Source organism: Pholcus phalangioides, unplaced genomic scaffold (assembly GCF_987345545.1).
Source record: "Pholcus phalangioides strain wild (caught in Gottingen) unplaced genomic scaffold, Ppha-v1.0 ptg000011l_1, whole genome shotgun sequence".
NCBI classification, from domain to species: domain Eukaryota; kingdom Metazoa; phylum Arthropoda; class Arachnida; order Araneae; family Pholcidae; genus Pholcus; species Pholcus phalangioides.
The window spans coordinates 45257286-45272149 of record NW_028301604.1 but is presented as its reverse complement, the minus strand read 5'-3'; the positions used below and the strand labels follow the sequence as shown (position 1 = coordinate 45272149).

General features: G+C 38.6%; 1 protein-coding gene across 4 annotated transcripts in view; it reads left to right on the top strand.

Moving 5' to 3' along the window:
- LOC149080464 (NGFI-A-binding protein 1-like) overlaps positions 1-14864 on the top strand; it is a 567589-nt gene that overhangs the window by 345268 nt on the left and 207457 nt on the right. For all 4 annotated transcript variants that reach the window (XM_089239575.1, XM_089239574.1, XM_089239577.1 and 1 more), the window contains one exon: positions 12373-12492. In XM_089239575.1, the coding sequence (XP_089095701.1) occupies positions 12373-12492 (120 nt within the window). The remainder of the gene's footprint in view (positions 1-12372; positions 12493-14864) is intronic.

Genomic DNA, 14864 nt, shown 5'->3' with positions numbered 1-14864 from the left:
GAAATAAAATTTCTTTGATCGTTAATTCCGAATTTTTATTATTGTTTCAGTTTGGCTTTCATTTGTTCGTTCGGCTTCAATTGCTGTAATTAGCTCTTAACTACATCATCTGAATTCAATCGGTTATACCTAAAATTATAATTTTACCGAAACAGAAAAATCAGATTTTTTTTTCTTTCATCAATTATTAACAAGGTGTGTAGCCGATGTTTTTTTAATACTACCAGCAGAAATATAGAGGAAAAGCATTACAAAATTATTACAGTGCAACCTCGCTACAACGATACTCGATAAAACGATAAATCCTACAACGATATTTTTCAAATCTTGTTTGAAAATGTCTATATTCTAATGTTAAACTGCTGCCCCACGATGTAACGGTAACCCCTGATACACATCGAGAACATACGAGTGAGCTGCCGCTGGCCGTGTCAGCCACATGGCTTCGTATGAAAACTCTCTAGCTCTATTATACAGGTCATTAGGCTCTCTGGGCTGAAACATGCTTTTTACACCATACTCCCCTTCAGACCGTAAGCCGGTTAAGCTGGAGGAAATAGAAATCTTACAGTTCGACCAGAACAAGTTGTCACAGTTCTTGAAGGATCAGTTTTTGTTTTGTCCGACGTGGAACAGTCTGTCTCTCTTGTAAGTTCTTCTGGAGTAGCGAGGACGAAGGCTTGCTTGAGACGGTCGATCGACACATTTTGATATTTGCCATTGACGTCCAAGGTATAGAACTTGTCACTACGTGCAAGAACCTTGAAGAGTCCGTTGTAAGGTGCCTGAAGAAGTCGGTGAACAGCGTCAACTCGAACGAAGACATGGGTAGCTTTTGATAACGTCTTATGAACGAAGATGTTGTGTCGACCATGATGACTTGCTGCAACAGGTTTGAGGCTCTGCATGTGTTCTCGGAGATGAACCAAGAATTGGTCAGCTCGTGGAGAAAACTTGGAAGAGTGCAAGAATTCCTCTGGTATACATAGCGTCTCACCATAGACAAGTTCTGCGGGACTTGCTCCAACATCTTCCCCGAGGCTGCAGCGGATTCCAAGTAAGACGGATGGCAATGCTTGTGTCCAGCTACTGGTCTGAAGACACATGATGGAAGCCTTTAGCTGTCTGTGGAATAGCTCAACCATCCCGTTAGCAGCTGGATGGTATGGTATGCAGTGTTTCTTGTTCTCTCAGTGCCCAGTAGACGAGTGAAAGAACGAAACAACTCAGATTCGAATTGCGCACCACGGTCAGTAGTAACAACCTCTGCGACACCGAATCTTGAAATCCATCCTGCAAAGAAAACTTCAGAAACAGATTCAGCAGTTTGATTAATTTCGCAGTTTATTCGTTGGTAAAAGGAGTACAAATGAAAATATTTCATAGCACTCGCAGTGGGGGATGACCGACAAGCTTTCAGGTCGGGGGCCCCATGTGGAAATTGACAGTATTAATTTTGGGGGCTATGAATGAATATCTTTATTTTCTGTGAAATTTTGCAACAGCGGAAGCCCGAGATCAATCCAGTCTGGGTCCCTCACTAAAATTCAGCGAATTGGAGTCTGGGGACCCTCATGGAGAAGTTTTCTGGGGTTACTTGATGAATCACATTTGTTTTTTGTTGCTTTATTATTGTAAAATTCGCTTCCTCAGTAAGCTGGTGCTTTCACGTGTCCCTTTCCATAGCACTTTGATGAAGTGGGACGAAATAAACAGGATATGTTCTGAAGAGGAAAAGGATGGGGGTTGGATGCCAAAGGCGGCAGAGGGGCAGAGCTCCCCCCCCCCCCCCGTAGTAATGGTATATTCTTATACAAGGTGCATGTCATTTTACTTGCGAACCAGTAAATCCAGACTCGTAAATACAGGTGCTTGAGTTTAAAAAAATCTCATCTCTGTTGTACTTTCAATTGTCTATTGTGTGCCAATACAACAGCTGTTTTACCGGACTTCTTAAAACTGGCTATTTTTCTAGTGCCCACAGTAGGTACAACAGATAAGTGTGCACAAAATGACCATGGTGCAACAAAAATAAATCCAAAATGAAAGAGAGAGAGAGAACTAGTGAACGCTTTTTCTCAGAAAAGGAACTTGTATTGTATCAAATAAATGCCGAGCCAAGTTGGCAAACCCCTTTTTTTTTGTCAAAATGGTTGATGCAAAGATGGAATGTCCTGTTTTTTCTCCTTTGTGATGTCACTAATAGTTTTCTTTGTAAAGATTCGCGATCCCCAAAAAAAGGTTGAGGAGTGTAAACTTCCTAGAAAATGTGCAGAAATCTCTCTTGTGATAAGATTATCTGCCTTAGGCGGAGATAAACTTGGAAGTCTGAGGGGCACGGTCATTATTGCTGTGGGGGCAAGGTGATGATGATATCAATTCATATATACTCATATACATTATACTAGTGGACTTCACCTTTGACGTTGGGGGGCGCAATGCCCATGCCACCCCCCGTATGTCCGCCCATGTGATCTGCTGTTTTTTAAATTCGAATTCAGCAGGCCCGTCATTTGGGGGGGGGGGGAAGGGAGGCCGGCCCCCTAGCTTTTGAAAATACACTAAAAATGGTATATATATGTATATATACATACATTGAGTACATTTGCTTTGCCCCCATCCCCTGAAAAAAGTTGAAATGACGGCCCTGGAATTCAGTCATTTCCTTGGATTCCATGCCATTTTGCACAAAAATTAAAAAATACGAAACCATGATTCTCGAATAAAATGACTTCCCTCATTCAGTTTCTCGCTCAATAATCAGATAACTCAATAATTCTTTTTAAATAAAGTATTTCAACATTGACTATTGTTCATTTTGAGGCATATTTCTGGATATTTTTGCAATATAAATGCGTTTTCTTTTTTTTATCATATTTTTCATTTCTGACTTATTTCTGAATTCCGAAATGAACGATTTTTTCTTCTTTTTTTTCTCTGTGTATTTTCTCTCTAGGGAAATTTCCGCACTTTAAATACATATATAAATAAATAAATATATATATATATTAATTATGCGTATATTTTTCAATACTCCTACATATTCTGAGCCTTTAGGGCATATTAACGCATTTTTAAGGCACATATTTTTATATTTCATGCATATTTCGGCATTATAGTATGAGTATTTTTGCTTCTTTTTTTGATTTGCTTGAACATTCCAAAGCATAGTTTTTCATTTTTTATCTCTTGCAAATGCATATATAATTTTTTTTTCAATTTTGCGTGCATTTTTCATTTTTGATGCCATAATTTGGGATAATTCGACAATGGTTTCAATTTTTCGCATATATACAACCTTTCCAAAAAATTAGAACACCCAGAAATTTACGAGAGCAGTTCATGAAATATTCAAGTTGGAAAGCGCAATTCAAGGTTGTAGCGCAAGTACATTTGTATAATTTGCATTTTCCTTCTCTATCATGAGCATATATGAGCTTTCATATCTTGAGCATATCGGTGGCAAAAAATTTGCACAAAGTAGATTAAACGCGTTGTAAAATACCAAATTAATTTTTTCCTTTTTGTTTTAAAAAATTAGAACACTCCGAAAGCTGTTTGAGAAAATTAGAACATTTGGCTTAAAACCTATTACTCTATTACATGAATATTTTCATGCAAATTTACGTCAACTTCATTGAATAAGTTTCATGTCTATCCTCGTTATGTATGGAAACCTACAATCATTCAATCTTCGCAATACGGGTAGAAAAACGTGAAATTTCTGAAAAACGCAGAAAATACGCATGTATTTGCTAGGACAGTGGGGGGGGGGGGAGGCGCGTGCTGATATTGTATGAATACATTGTACTGTGGCCATCTTTGGTCTTGGCCATGGATTTTATGCATCAAGACATTGAATTTATGAGTGTCCGACGCAGACCCGAATCGAGCCTCAGCCATAAATCCCATCTTCGCTATCGGGGAGCCGATAGCGATTTGCAATTGATCGGTTTTTATTTATTTATTTATTTTTGCTCGAGTCCGCAATCTCTTGATACGATTAGTAGCGGGTACAATCATCAGATATCACGAAACCATCGAAATATCGATGAGGTTTGATACACATTGGCGAATTCTTGATACTATCTGCGTTTTTCATCTTCAAACGAAGAAGTTGAAGACGTATGGTATGGAGAAATAAATTGCATTTTCCATCATACGTTGTCATATGCTTTCTGTGTGTACGTTCGCCCGACTCTGGAGTTCTGTTCTCAAGTATGGAGCCCTTACAAAATCAAGGACATACAGCTCCTCGAAAAGCCACAGAGGTCGTTTACTAAACGAATACCTGGCATGAGCGGTCTATCTTATTGCCAGAGACTTAAATTTCTGGGTTTACACTCACTGGAATGGCGTAGAATCGCTGCAGATCTGAAGATGTGCTACAAACTAGTCCACCAAATTGTTTATCTACCATCGAGAGAGCCTTTCTTTGAGATCATAGACAGGCAAGTTAACCTACGTAGGCATCGCTTCCAAATAAGAATACCAATGGCTAGAAGGGATTGTTTTTTCCAAGGATATAGATGCCGTGTGGCAAGAATATGGAACAGTCTTCCATCAGAACTTGTATGTGCCTCCTACGCAAGATTTGCTTCCACTATTGGGGATTTCGACCTGGCTCCGTATGCGAAGTGCTTCCCGTACTGACTATTATTTTTTTTTCTTCCAGTATAAGTGCATTTCATGCCTTCTGGGGTTATTGTAAATAAGATCATGATTTTAACTCTTTCTTAGAAGCTATTACTTAATTGCTGCAACAATTCACATAGGTGGAAAGATGAAAATGTAAATTACAACAGTACCCTTAATTTGAGCTTTCCAACTTGAGATCTTCATGAACTGCTCTCGTAAATTTCTAGGGTGTTCTAATTTTTTTGAAAAAGACCGGGTATTTTTATTTCATGGTGTATTTCGACATTTTTAAAAATGCAGATTCATCTTTATTTTTAGTGCATGTTTTAGCGTCTAATCCGGGCTCTACTTACAACTTTCTTTCACGTTTTGAATTCCAGCGACTTTATTTACTTCGAGTATTTGTGTATTTAAAATTTTTTTCAGTAAGTTACTTGCTTTCATGTATTTTTTTTTTTTTTTTGTAAGATGATTTAATGCACGAAATTTATATATTTCAGAGAGAATTATTTTATTATATTCCGATGCAAATGACTGTATATCTAATATGCGTATTCAATCTCACTAAACCTACGCTCATTTTCGAAATTAACTCCACGATCATAAGATATCATGAAAAAAATAAATGAATATTCAAAAACAATGTGAGTAAAGCAATGAGAAGCAGTTTTATACCCGAAAGTTTTGATATATTAATTATTTAATGATATTCCTCGGTTGGGAAGTAGCTGTAGTTTTGCTCAAATAGATTTGTAACAACTGATAAATATCAGTTGTTACAATGCCTTGCCTCAAATAGTAGTAATTCCAACAACACTGATTTAATCAACGCACATTATTTACGAAAAAGCTTTTCGATTTTCAAAAAAAATTTACATTTTAGGTGAACCTCAAAATCGCGAGAACATACTTCAACACTATCAAATTTAAAAAATACAATTAAAATATTAAGGGGCATGGAATGCTTTTCGAGATTCAGAATATTTAGAGTGTTCAACTTGAAAATATTGGGACATTTTAAATACCTGGTGGATGGATTAGTAATTTCTTCTTAGTATACGTTCTGACATTCCGTTAGGGGCCGTTCAAGTATTACATCGATGGGTGGGGTGGGGGAGGGGGTTTCCGGTTTGTTGACTTTTGATGACAAGTGGGGAGTTTGGATAATGCTTACGTCATCAACCACCATTTATGAAAATATGAGTTAGGAATCTGAGGGGGCAGAGCTGATGACGAAATTTTGCTGACAAGGGGGGGGGGGTCAAAAATGGCTAAAAATTTGCTTACGTAATACTTGAACGGCCCCTTACCAAGTTAATCATATCAATATTTCACAAGCGAAAGCAAGTAAATTTTATTGCCTGTTAAAGCTAATCTATATTGATAGAGTTATTTACCATAGAATGCTGAGCATCTATAAACACACTACAATCATTTCGTTCAAAATTTTGGGTATATACCGCCTTTATGTGTTTTTTATTTAGTTCGGAAAATAGAAAAACTTTGGAGAAAATGAAAGGAGAAAGTACATTTCGGGGAAGAAAGGGTCAATCACCGGGCGTTACCAGCCTGTCACTTCGGTTCAGCCCCCTCTCGACGGATTATCATACATGCCAATTACCCATTGTCACATATTGGGGGGAAAGCATTCTAGAATCACGTGACACTGTGGTCATTTTGAAACGATTTTGTGAAAATAAGTAACTTTTTTGAAGAGGTTTTGTGTTCGACCCTGAGCCGTCGATAGGGTTAACCATGGGAAACACCTCGGGCCACCGAGTAAATCTGTCCACGCGTGTGAGACAGTACGTGTAGCCTTGTGAAGATGGCAAAGAGCCAACGATGTCAATGTGGACGTTCCTGAACCGAGATTTGGGTAATGGGAACTGTCCGAGTGGTGACTTGACATGTCTGCTGACATTGCTCTTCTGACAAGTCATGCCACATTTAGCAAAATGCATGCAGTCTTTTTCCAAAGATGGCCATATGAATCTGCTTTTCACCAACTTTGTTGTAGCACGACCACTTGGGTGTGACAGCGAGTGCATAGAGTCGAAAACGGCTTTTCGTAAGCTTTCTGGTACAAGAGGTCGAATAACACCAGTTGAGACGTCACGTTGAAGATCAGAACCATCAGAAGAAAGAGCAAACGGTTTCACGTCAAGTCCGGAACTGTCAGGCTGTAAGGAATGCAACTGTTCCTGTGCCATCAGGTGATAGTCAATATTGCTGGGCATTTCTATGTCAGCCATGCGAGAAAACGCATCGGCAACAGTGTTTTGCTTACCAGAAACGTGCTTTATATTAGTGGAAAATTAGGATATGTATTCGAGTTGTCGTAGCTGCTTGGGAGAGCTCTTGTCTGTCTTCTGACAGAAGGCAGAGGCTTATGGTCACAGAATATGGTGAACTGCCTGTCCTCAAAGAAACGACGGAAGTGTCGAACAGCATAATAGATTCCCAGCAATTCTCGGTCGTAAAGACTGTAGTTCTTTTCCGTTGCGGTAAGCTTGCGAGAAAAGAAAGCAGTGGGCTCAACTGAAGTGGAGTGCTTTTGATTCAGTACCGCTCCAAGACTTGTGCTTGAGGCATCGGTCATAAGAACCAGTTCAGCGTCTTGCTTAGGGTGAACCAACATTGCAACATTAGCAATCATGTCCTTACAAGTCTGAAAAGCCTTTTCAGTTGCAGGAGTTCAAGTAATATGAGTCTCGTCCTTTTGCTTCTTACTTTTCACCAGGTCGTGGAGTGCAGGTTGCTTTTCGGCTGCTTGGTCCAAAAACCTATGGTAAAAGTTTATGAGAGAAAAGAAGCGCATCGAATCGTACACGGTGGTAGGCTTCGGATACTCGGTGATAGCGCTGACCTTGTCAGGTAATGGTGATATACCTCTCGAAGATATGAGGTAACCAAGTAACGGCAATTAGGTTTGGCCAAACATACATTTACTGACGTTGAGAACGACGCGATACTTGTTAAAACGTTCAAAAATTTTGCGCAAGTCCTGCAGATGCGTGGTTTCGTCTTCGCTAGCCACTAGAATGTCGTCAAGGTAAACGTAGCAATTGAGACCACGAACAATTTCATCTATAAATCGTTGGAAAGTCTGGCTTGCATTTCTTAAACCGAAGGCCATGCGAGTATATTCGAAGAGTCCTAATGGGGTGATGACAGCCGTTTTTTTTAACATCCTTTTCGTTGACAGGAATTCAATTGTACGCTCTCAGAAGGTCCAGTTTGGAGAAAGTTTTTTTTCCGCTGAGCTCCATGTCAAAATCTTGGATGTGTGGCAGCGGGTAACGGTCCGGTATTGTAACAGCATTGAGTCTATGGAAGTCGCCACAGACACGCCAGGACCCACCTTTTTTTCTTCACGAGATGAATGGGACTCGCCCAAGGACTTGAAGATGGGCGAACAATACCCTGAGCTGAGAGCATTTTGAATTCTTGTCGAACTGCGTCTAACTTTTCTGGGCTAAGACGTCTAGCTTTAGAAGCAACAAGTGAACCATCGGTGAGAATGAAGTGTGATGTGGAGTGATCAACAGACATCTGATTGAGAGCAGTTTGCGTAATGGCAGCTAGTGATAGCAAGAAGTACCGAAAATGGTCTTCAAACAAGGAGGCTGCCCAGGCAAGACATTGCCTTGTGCGTTAAGAGATGTCAATTGATCAAAGAGTCGACGGTTCTTGATATCAAGTAATAATTCAAACCTTTGCATAAAATCAGCTCCCAAGATGGGGCTAGAGACATCGGCAATGAAAAATGACCAAGTAAAGTCTCTGCATAAACCCAAGTCGAGTACTAAATGCTTATTGCCATATGTTTTAATAGCGGTTACATTGGCAGCGTATAAAATAAAGTTTTCGTCGACAGCTGGTTTGCGGTCACGTATGTGATTCACGGGGAGACGGAACATGCCGCGCCTGAATCGATCAGAAAACGCAACCCAGTATTGCGATCCGGAATGAATAAGCGGCAATTGAGGCGGCTAACATCAGATTCCGCTAGTTCTGATGAGCCTGCACGTTTCCCGAAAAATTACAGGGGCTGATGCATTTGCGAGCCTTTGCAGCAAAGCACCTGTGATACCAACAGAGAGATTCGGTGGAAACACTGTTTCGCGAATTGTTTCTATTTCTTGAGTATGATGGTCTTCGGTGTTGAAAATTTTTTTGTCGGTGAACGCCCTCACACCAAGAACTCAATTTGTTTGGTGAGAGCTTCCAGTTTCTTTTCGAGGTTTTGAATGACCGTGTTGCTAGAAGCAGCGGTGATAATCGGTGAAACATCAGTGACTTCGGCGATTTTTTCAGCCACTAACGCCAACTCTGTCAGTTGATCCTTGCTGACCGACAAGATTTGCTGCATGTTGATCGGTAGTCGTTGTAGAAACAATGATCTCAAAACGTCATCGGAAACGTGATCTTAAGCTAGATCCTTCATTTGCCACAAGAGCCGAGAAGGTTTCTTATCACCTGAAGGAGAGAGCGTAATCTCGCATTTTCGGATCCGGCATATTGGTTGATTATACGACCTTTCAACGTTTCGTAAGCATCTTCGTCTGGAGGGTTGCGAACAATGTCACTAACGGAAAGCAATACATCGTTATCCAATACTACGACGACGTTGTGAAATTTCGTTTTGTCGTCAGTGATGCCGGAAACCAGAAATTGAGATTCGACTTGAATAAACCATAGTTCGGCATTATTTTTCCAAAAGGGAGGTGCGCGCAATGCGATACGAGCAAGTTTAGGTTGAGGCGGCATTGCCATAGTTGAATTTGCCAGAGTTTCAGTTGACAGAGCGAAAAGTAAACTAAGCGGCGGCCAAGAAAAACGCAACTTACCCCTTGAACGGGAGACTCGATGAGCGCTGAAAAATGTTCAGCGAAGAATCTGTCACCGAGCAAGTGGACGAATTAAAAGGATCACCGTAGATGATAATCCAACGGCGCGAAAGAGTCAGGAATGACCATCGTCGACCATGAGGCGGCGAGACATCTTGAAGGTAGCGATGTTACTGGAACTATGGGTTACCAATGTCGCGGTAGAGAGAAAAGGGGGTCGCGATGATGTTGACAAATATATTGAAATCTCTCCGCGAACATAATAAAATATTTATTTGAACAATTATTACGACGAAGACAGAAAAGGGTAATTATACATCGAGAACATACGAGTGAGCTGCCGCTGGCCGTGTCATCCACATGGCTTCGTATGAAAACTCTATGCTTTTTAGCAATAATACACCGGATCCCCACAAGGGGTCAACATACGTCTTAACATGGGAAAAAGTTAAAATATCATTAAAAGTACTATTTAACCATTGATTTATTAGAAATTGTTTTCACATATTCTTGATTAAATACGCTATCCTATGCGGTAGGTATAAAATTTTACATATCTCTAATACTTAATTTCTTAAACATTAAAAAAAAAAAATCATTAATAACAGCTTGCGCGTATGATAAAATGGCGTGACATGAATATACTCATATAATATTGAAATTAAAATAAAGAAAACGGTTCATTTTTCACACATAAAATGAATCAAAAGATTTCGTATCCATTCAAAAATATTTGATTTATAAAAAAAAGAAATTTATTTTATTATTTTTTTAATTTTTGAAAATTTAAATTTTAAATTAAATTTTAAATGAGACTGAGTCAATGCAATTTCAATCTTTTAGTTCATTTTATGAAATGAACCATTTTTTTATTTTAATTTTAATATTGTATGGTTATATTGAGGTCATGTCATTTTATCATGCGCGCAAGCTGTTTTTAATGCAGTTTTTTAAATTTTTAAAAAATTAAGTATTAAAGATAAGTAAAACTTTATACTAGCATAGGATAGCATATTTAATCAGAAATATGTGAAAAAATTTCAAATAAATAAACGGTTAAATAGTAGTTTTAATATATAACTTTTTTTAAATTTAACTTTTTCCCTTGTTAAGAGGTATGTATGGGACCATTTAAATGAAGTCCGTGATAATCTTATAATACGAAACGTCCCTTTTAGTTTGTATTTTGAACAGTGCTTGACCTTGGACATCTTTTGTGATTTTATCATGGAAAAGTACAGCACATTATCCACTAAACACCTGCTGTGAGTTGAATACTTCGTGAAGCTATGAATACAGACTTGACTGGATCTAATGAATAAGGTGCTTCTTTTTAAACAGCATCATTGTTAACCTTCAGACATTCAGATAATGGAAGTTTTTTCCACAACCCTCAATCCCGTTTAAAATTTTTTTTTAGTGTGTCGAGGTTAAACTTATATATACAAGTGTCAAGTTTAGATCAGATGTTCTAAACCTTTTTAGTCGTGACTTAAAAAACATCAACTTTGTGTTCCCCGGATCTATTTCCAATTTCAAAAATATGCTTATAGGGGTTAACAGCCCCCAACTTAAACTATTTTAAATTTTTCCACACCCTGAGCGTAAATGAAAGCTTGCGAAGTTATCAAAATAATAATAGTAATCTAACATATCTATAAATCTAATAATAATGTCAGTGCTTAAAGGAGCCAAATCAAAGTTCGTAAATTATTACAGTAACCTAATAAATGTAATTACGGTACTTGAAACTAATTTATCATTTCTTTAAAATAACATTTCGTCGGAAAAAGGAAGAAAAATCATCAATAGAATTCGAAAAAATATTGTCGCTGAAAAAATTATTTATATTGTATAAATCTATTTTTTTAGAAGAAAGTATACGATGTAGCAGCATGGGCGGAGATACGGCGGGGGGGGGGGGGCGTGGAGGCATTACCCCCCCCCCCCCTCACACAGCACACAGTGTCAAAGGTGGAGTCTACTGATCTAATGTATATATGAATTGACATCATCATCATCTTGCGCCCCAGCAATAATGACCGTGGCCCCCCAGACTTCCAAGTCTATCTCCCCCTATGTGTAGGAGACGAGGAATTCGCCCCGTTTTTGCGTGTAGGGTTGGTTTGCGTTTGGACGTACGATGTTGAGTCCGCGATTGAACGCTGGAATGACCAGTTCCAGTGCGCACTCCTAACACCGTACACTTTATTTACCTTTACACGCGCACTCTTGAAGGCGGTTCTGAATTTGTTTACAGCTATCGCGCGCGCAAAAGCGTACGTATAAAGGGGCCTCTAGTTCATTCAAGTGGATATATCAGATCGCAAATTGAATGTTTTTACTTCAAGTTCAACTAATTTTTTCCCTGTACGTTATGAAATTTCCTGCAAGTTTTGCGAGATTTGATTTGAAAACTGTGCAATTTTTTATGGCTGAAAAAAAATGAAAGAAAATATTAATTTTTAAGGAAAGAAACATCTGGTAAATGCATAGAAACATTGCACATAGCAAGTAAATCATTTTTTTATGTTACAAATCATACCTAGCTTCTTATGGTACACGGTTTACAGATTTTTTTGGCGTAACTTTGTGTGCAACCAGATTAAGATTTTCTAGCCATCCTTAGTGGGATCCCCTGCGAGCGTGACAGTGGTTATATTTATCTTCTGAAAACAGCACCGTGTGTCTAACGTGTTAGGAATTCCCGATTTTTCATTTGACTTTATCTTTTGTTATTTTCGTGAGAGTTGCATTAAGCTTTCCATAATGAATATTCCATTCGTAACTCCTGTCTTCGGTGATGAAACGGTTGCAAGTTATCAAAAGCATTGTACCAATCAATATATACTATCTTACATTTTTTGTTCTTATTCTTTCTTAGAATGTAATGAAAATGCCTCAAGACGACCCTAGAAGAATGGAAGAAATTCGAAAGTATGCTGCCATTTACGGGCGTTTTGACTGCAAGAGAAAACCTGAAAAGCCACTAACTCTACATGAAGTATGACATTCTTTGATTTTTTTACAAGGTTTTATACGATATTAAAACTTATAAAAAAAATTATGCGCAAGCAAAACACCAGGACCAGATGATATTTTATCCTACAGTCCTTAGGGAATGTGCTGATAAACTGTTGGGGCCAGTTGCACAGATTTAGAGAAGTAGTGTTGATAAGGGTATTGTCCAAGGGGATTAGAAACTTGCAAATGTGGTTCTGATATTTAAAAAGAGTAGTAGAGAAACCGTGTCGAATTATCGGCCAGTGAGGCCCTCTTGTTGGCACACAAGGCTTGAGCTATGAAGAAAACTCGATCTCTTGAATATTTTTACGTTGGAGGAATGCAAGTGTCGAGGATATGTGATCGAAGTGTTTAAAAAGTTCAACGGGACAGATAGGATGGACCATGGGTTATTAATACCTCGTACACCGTCAATCAACTGCTTCGGAAAGAGGAAACCAGTACATCGTTTAGTTAAGGACAATTCCAGGTTGTGGTATCGCAGGGAGTTTCTTCTAACAGGGTTGTTCATAACTAGAATGGGCCGAATTGAAAAAAAGAAGGAAAACCCTTTACCTGTAAAAAATGAAGTAAATCCTTGATGTCATACTAATAAAATTTTATCAGTAAAAGCAAATCCTCCTTCAGTTGACCTTTTACTGGAGACTGAAGTAAGTGGTTATTAGTAAAAAGCACCTTTTACTTACTTGCAAGAGCAAATCCTTCAGAAATGATGAGGCTGGTCAGTAGCAGACTCATCCTTGAAGGGAAAGGTTGCTCTGCGTTTTCATTCCGCTATGGCTAAGTTAGTGAACGTGAGAAAAGTGAAAAATTACAAGTCTCGTCGAAACCCACATACCTCTGATTTTAACAGGTTATTTCGTTTTGAAGAAAAAAATGGAATGGCTTACAAATTACTTAATAGATGAAAAAGTCGAATGTAGAGGCGGTGCGCTTTCATCATCGCAAAAAATGAAAATGTTTGCGGTATTTCGCTGATCCTGGTTATCAAAATGGAATTGGCGAAGAACTTGGAGTTTCGCAAGCAATAGTATCGCTGACTGTACGAGCTGTCGTAGACCGTGTAATAGCGCAGGCCGATACCTGGATGAAATTCTCTACTATGCAAGATGAAATACTAGAGGAAAGAATTATGGCAAGAAAATATCGCTTTCCAACAGCTATTGGTGTGATCGATTATGCCCATGTAGGGATAATGAAACTTAAAATCCATGGCGATGAGTACATAACCGTAAAGGGAAATCAACTCTAAATATTCATGCAACTGGTGATGGCAGATAAATTTCACGAGTGTTGATGTTGGCCTGGATTTGTTCACGACCCCTGAATCTGGGGAAATTCTGAGGTCAGAAAAGCCATGCATAAAATGTAGGACACGGTTCTAGTGGCTGATGACGGCTATGGACTAGAACCTTGCCTGATGACTCTATTCTCAAATGCAGCCGAGAGTGCAAAAAAGAAATTCAATGCCCTTCTGAAAAAAGAAACAATTATCATAGAAAGGTGTTTCCGACAGCTGAAGCGGAGATTTTCTATCCTGCAATATGTTTGTCATGTAAAACTGGAAAATATCCCGAAAATTGTGATGGCATGTGTTGCTTTGCATAATATAGCCAAATCTTTGGGAGACTCTAACTTTGAACCATATGAAGGGGACCCTCAAGAAGATGAAGATACCGCAGATTTGGATTATGATGGGAATAGAAATCGCCTTCGACGTTAAGGAAAAGTGGTGAGAAAAAAATTAGGTAAGGTAATAGAGACAATTATCCCGAATAAAATATTTGTTTCAACTCAAATTTATAACATTTATGAAAACTTGTAAGCTCGCAATCAGTTCGAGATTCAGATTAAAGAGCCCCCTGCAGAGAAGGAAGTTAAAGGGCAAAACAGCTGGTTTCCAGGGGACAACGTGATTGGCTCCTGTTCACCTTTTACTCATCGATGAGAAGGATTTCCTTGAGAGTAAGAGGTAAACATTATTAATACAGATTGAAGGATTTGTGTGTGTGTGCGCTTTCAGCATTTGCTTTTACTGCAATGCTTCTACTTCGACTCTTTTGCTCGCGAGCATTTCCTTCTTTTTATTAATTCGGCCCAATAGCATAACTCCGGGAGTTTTAAACGATAACACGATTGATAAATTTAAAAAGAATTACGGAAAATATAGTGGGACAAAACGAGAAGCTATCCTCCATAATTAGATAAAACAACCAAAACCTTTTCTTTATGGGCAGTATATTATATAGTATTAATTATTAGTTTTTCTTTCGTAATGCATGCTTTTATATTGGGCTGCTGTGTTTTGGTTATATTTGAAACACATTCATGTTTTTATGGGCATCTTTCTTC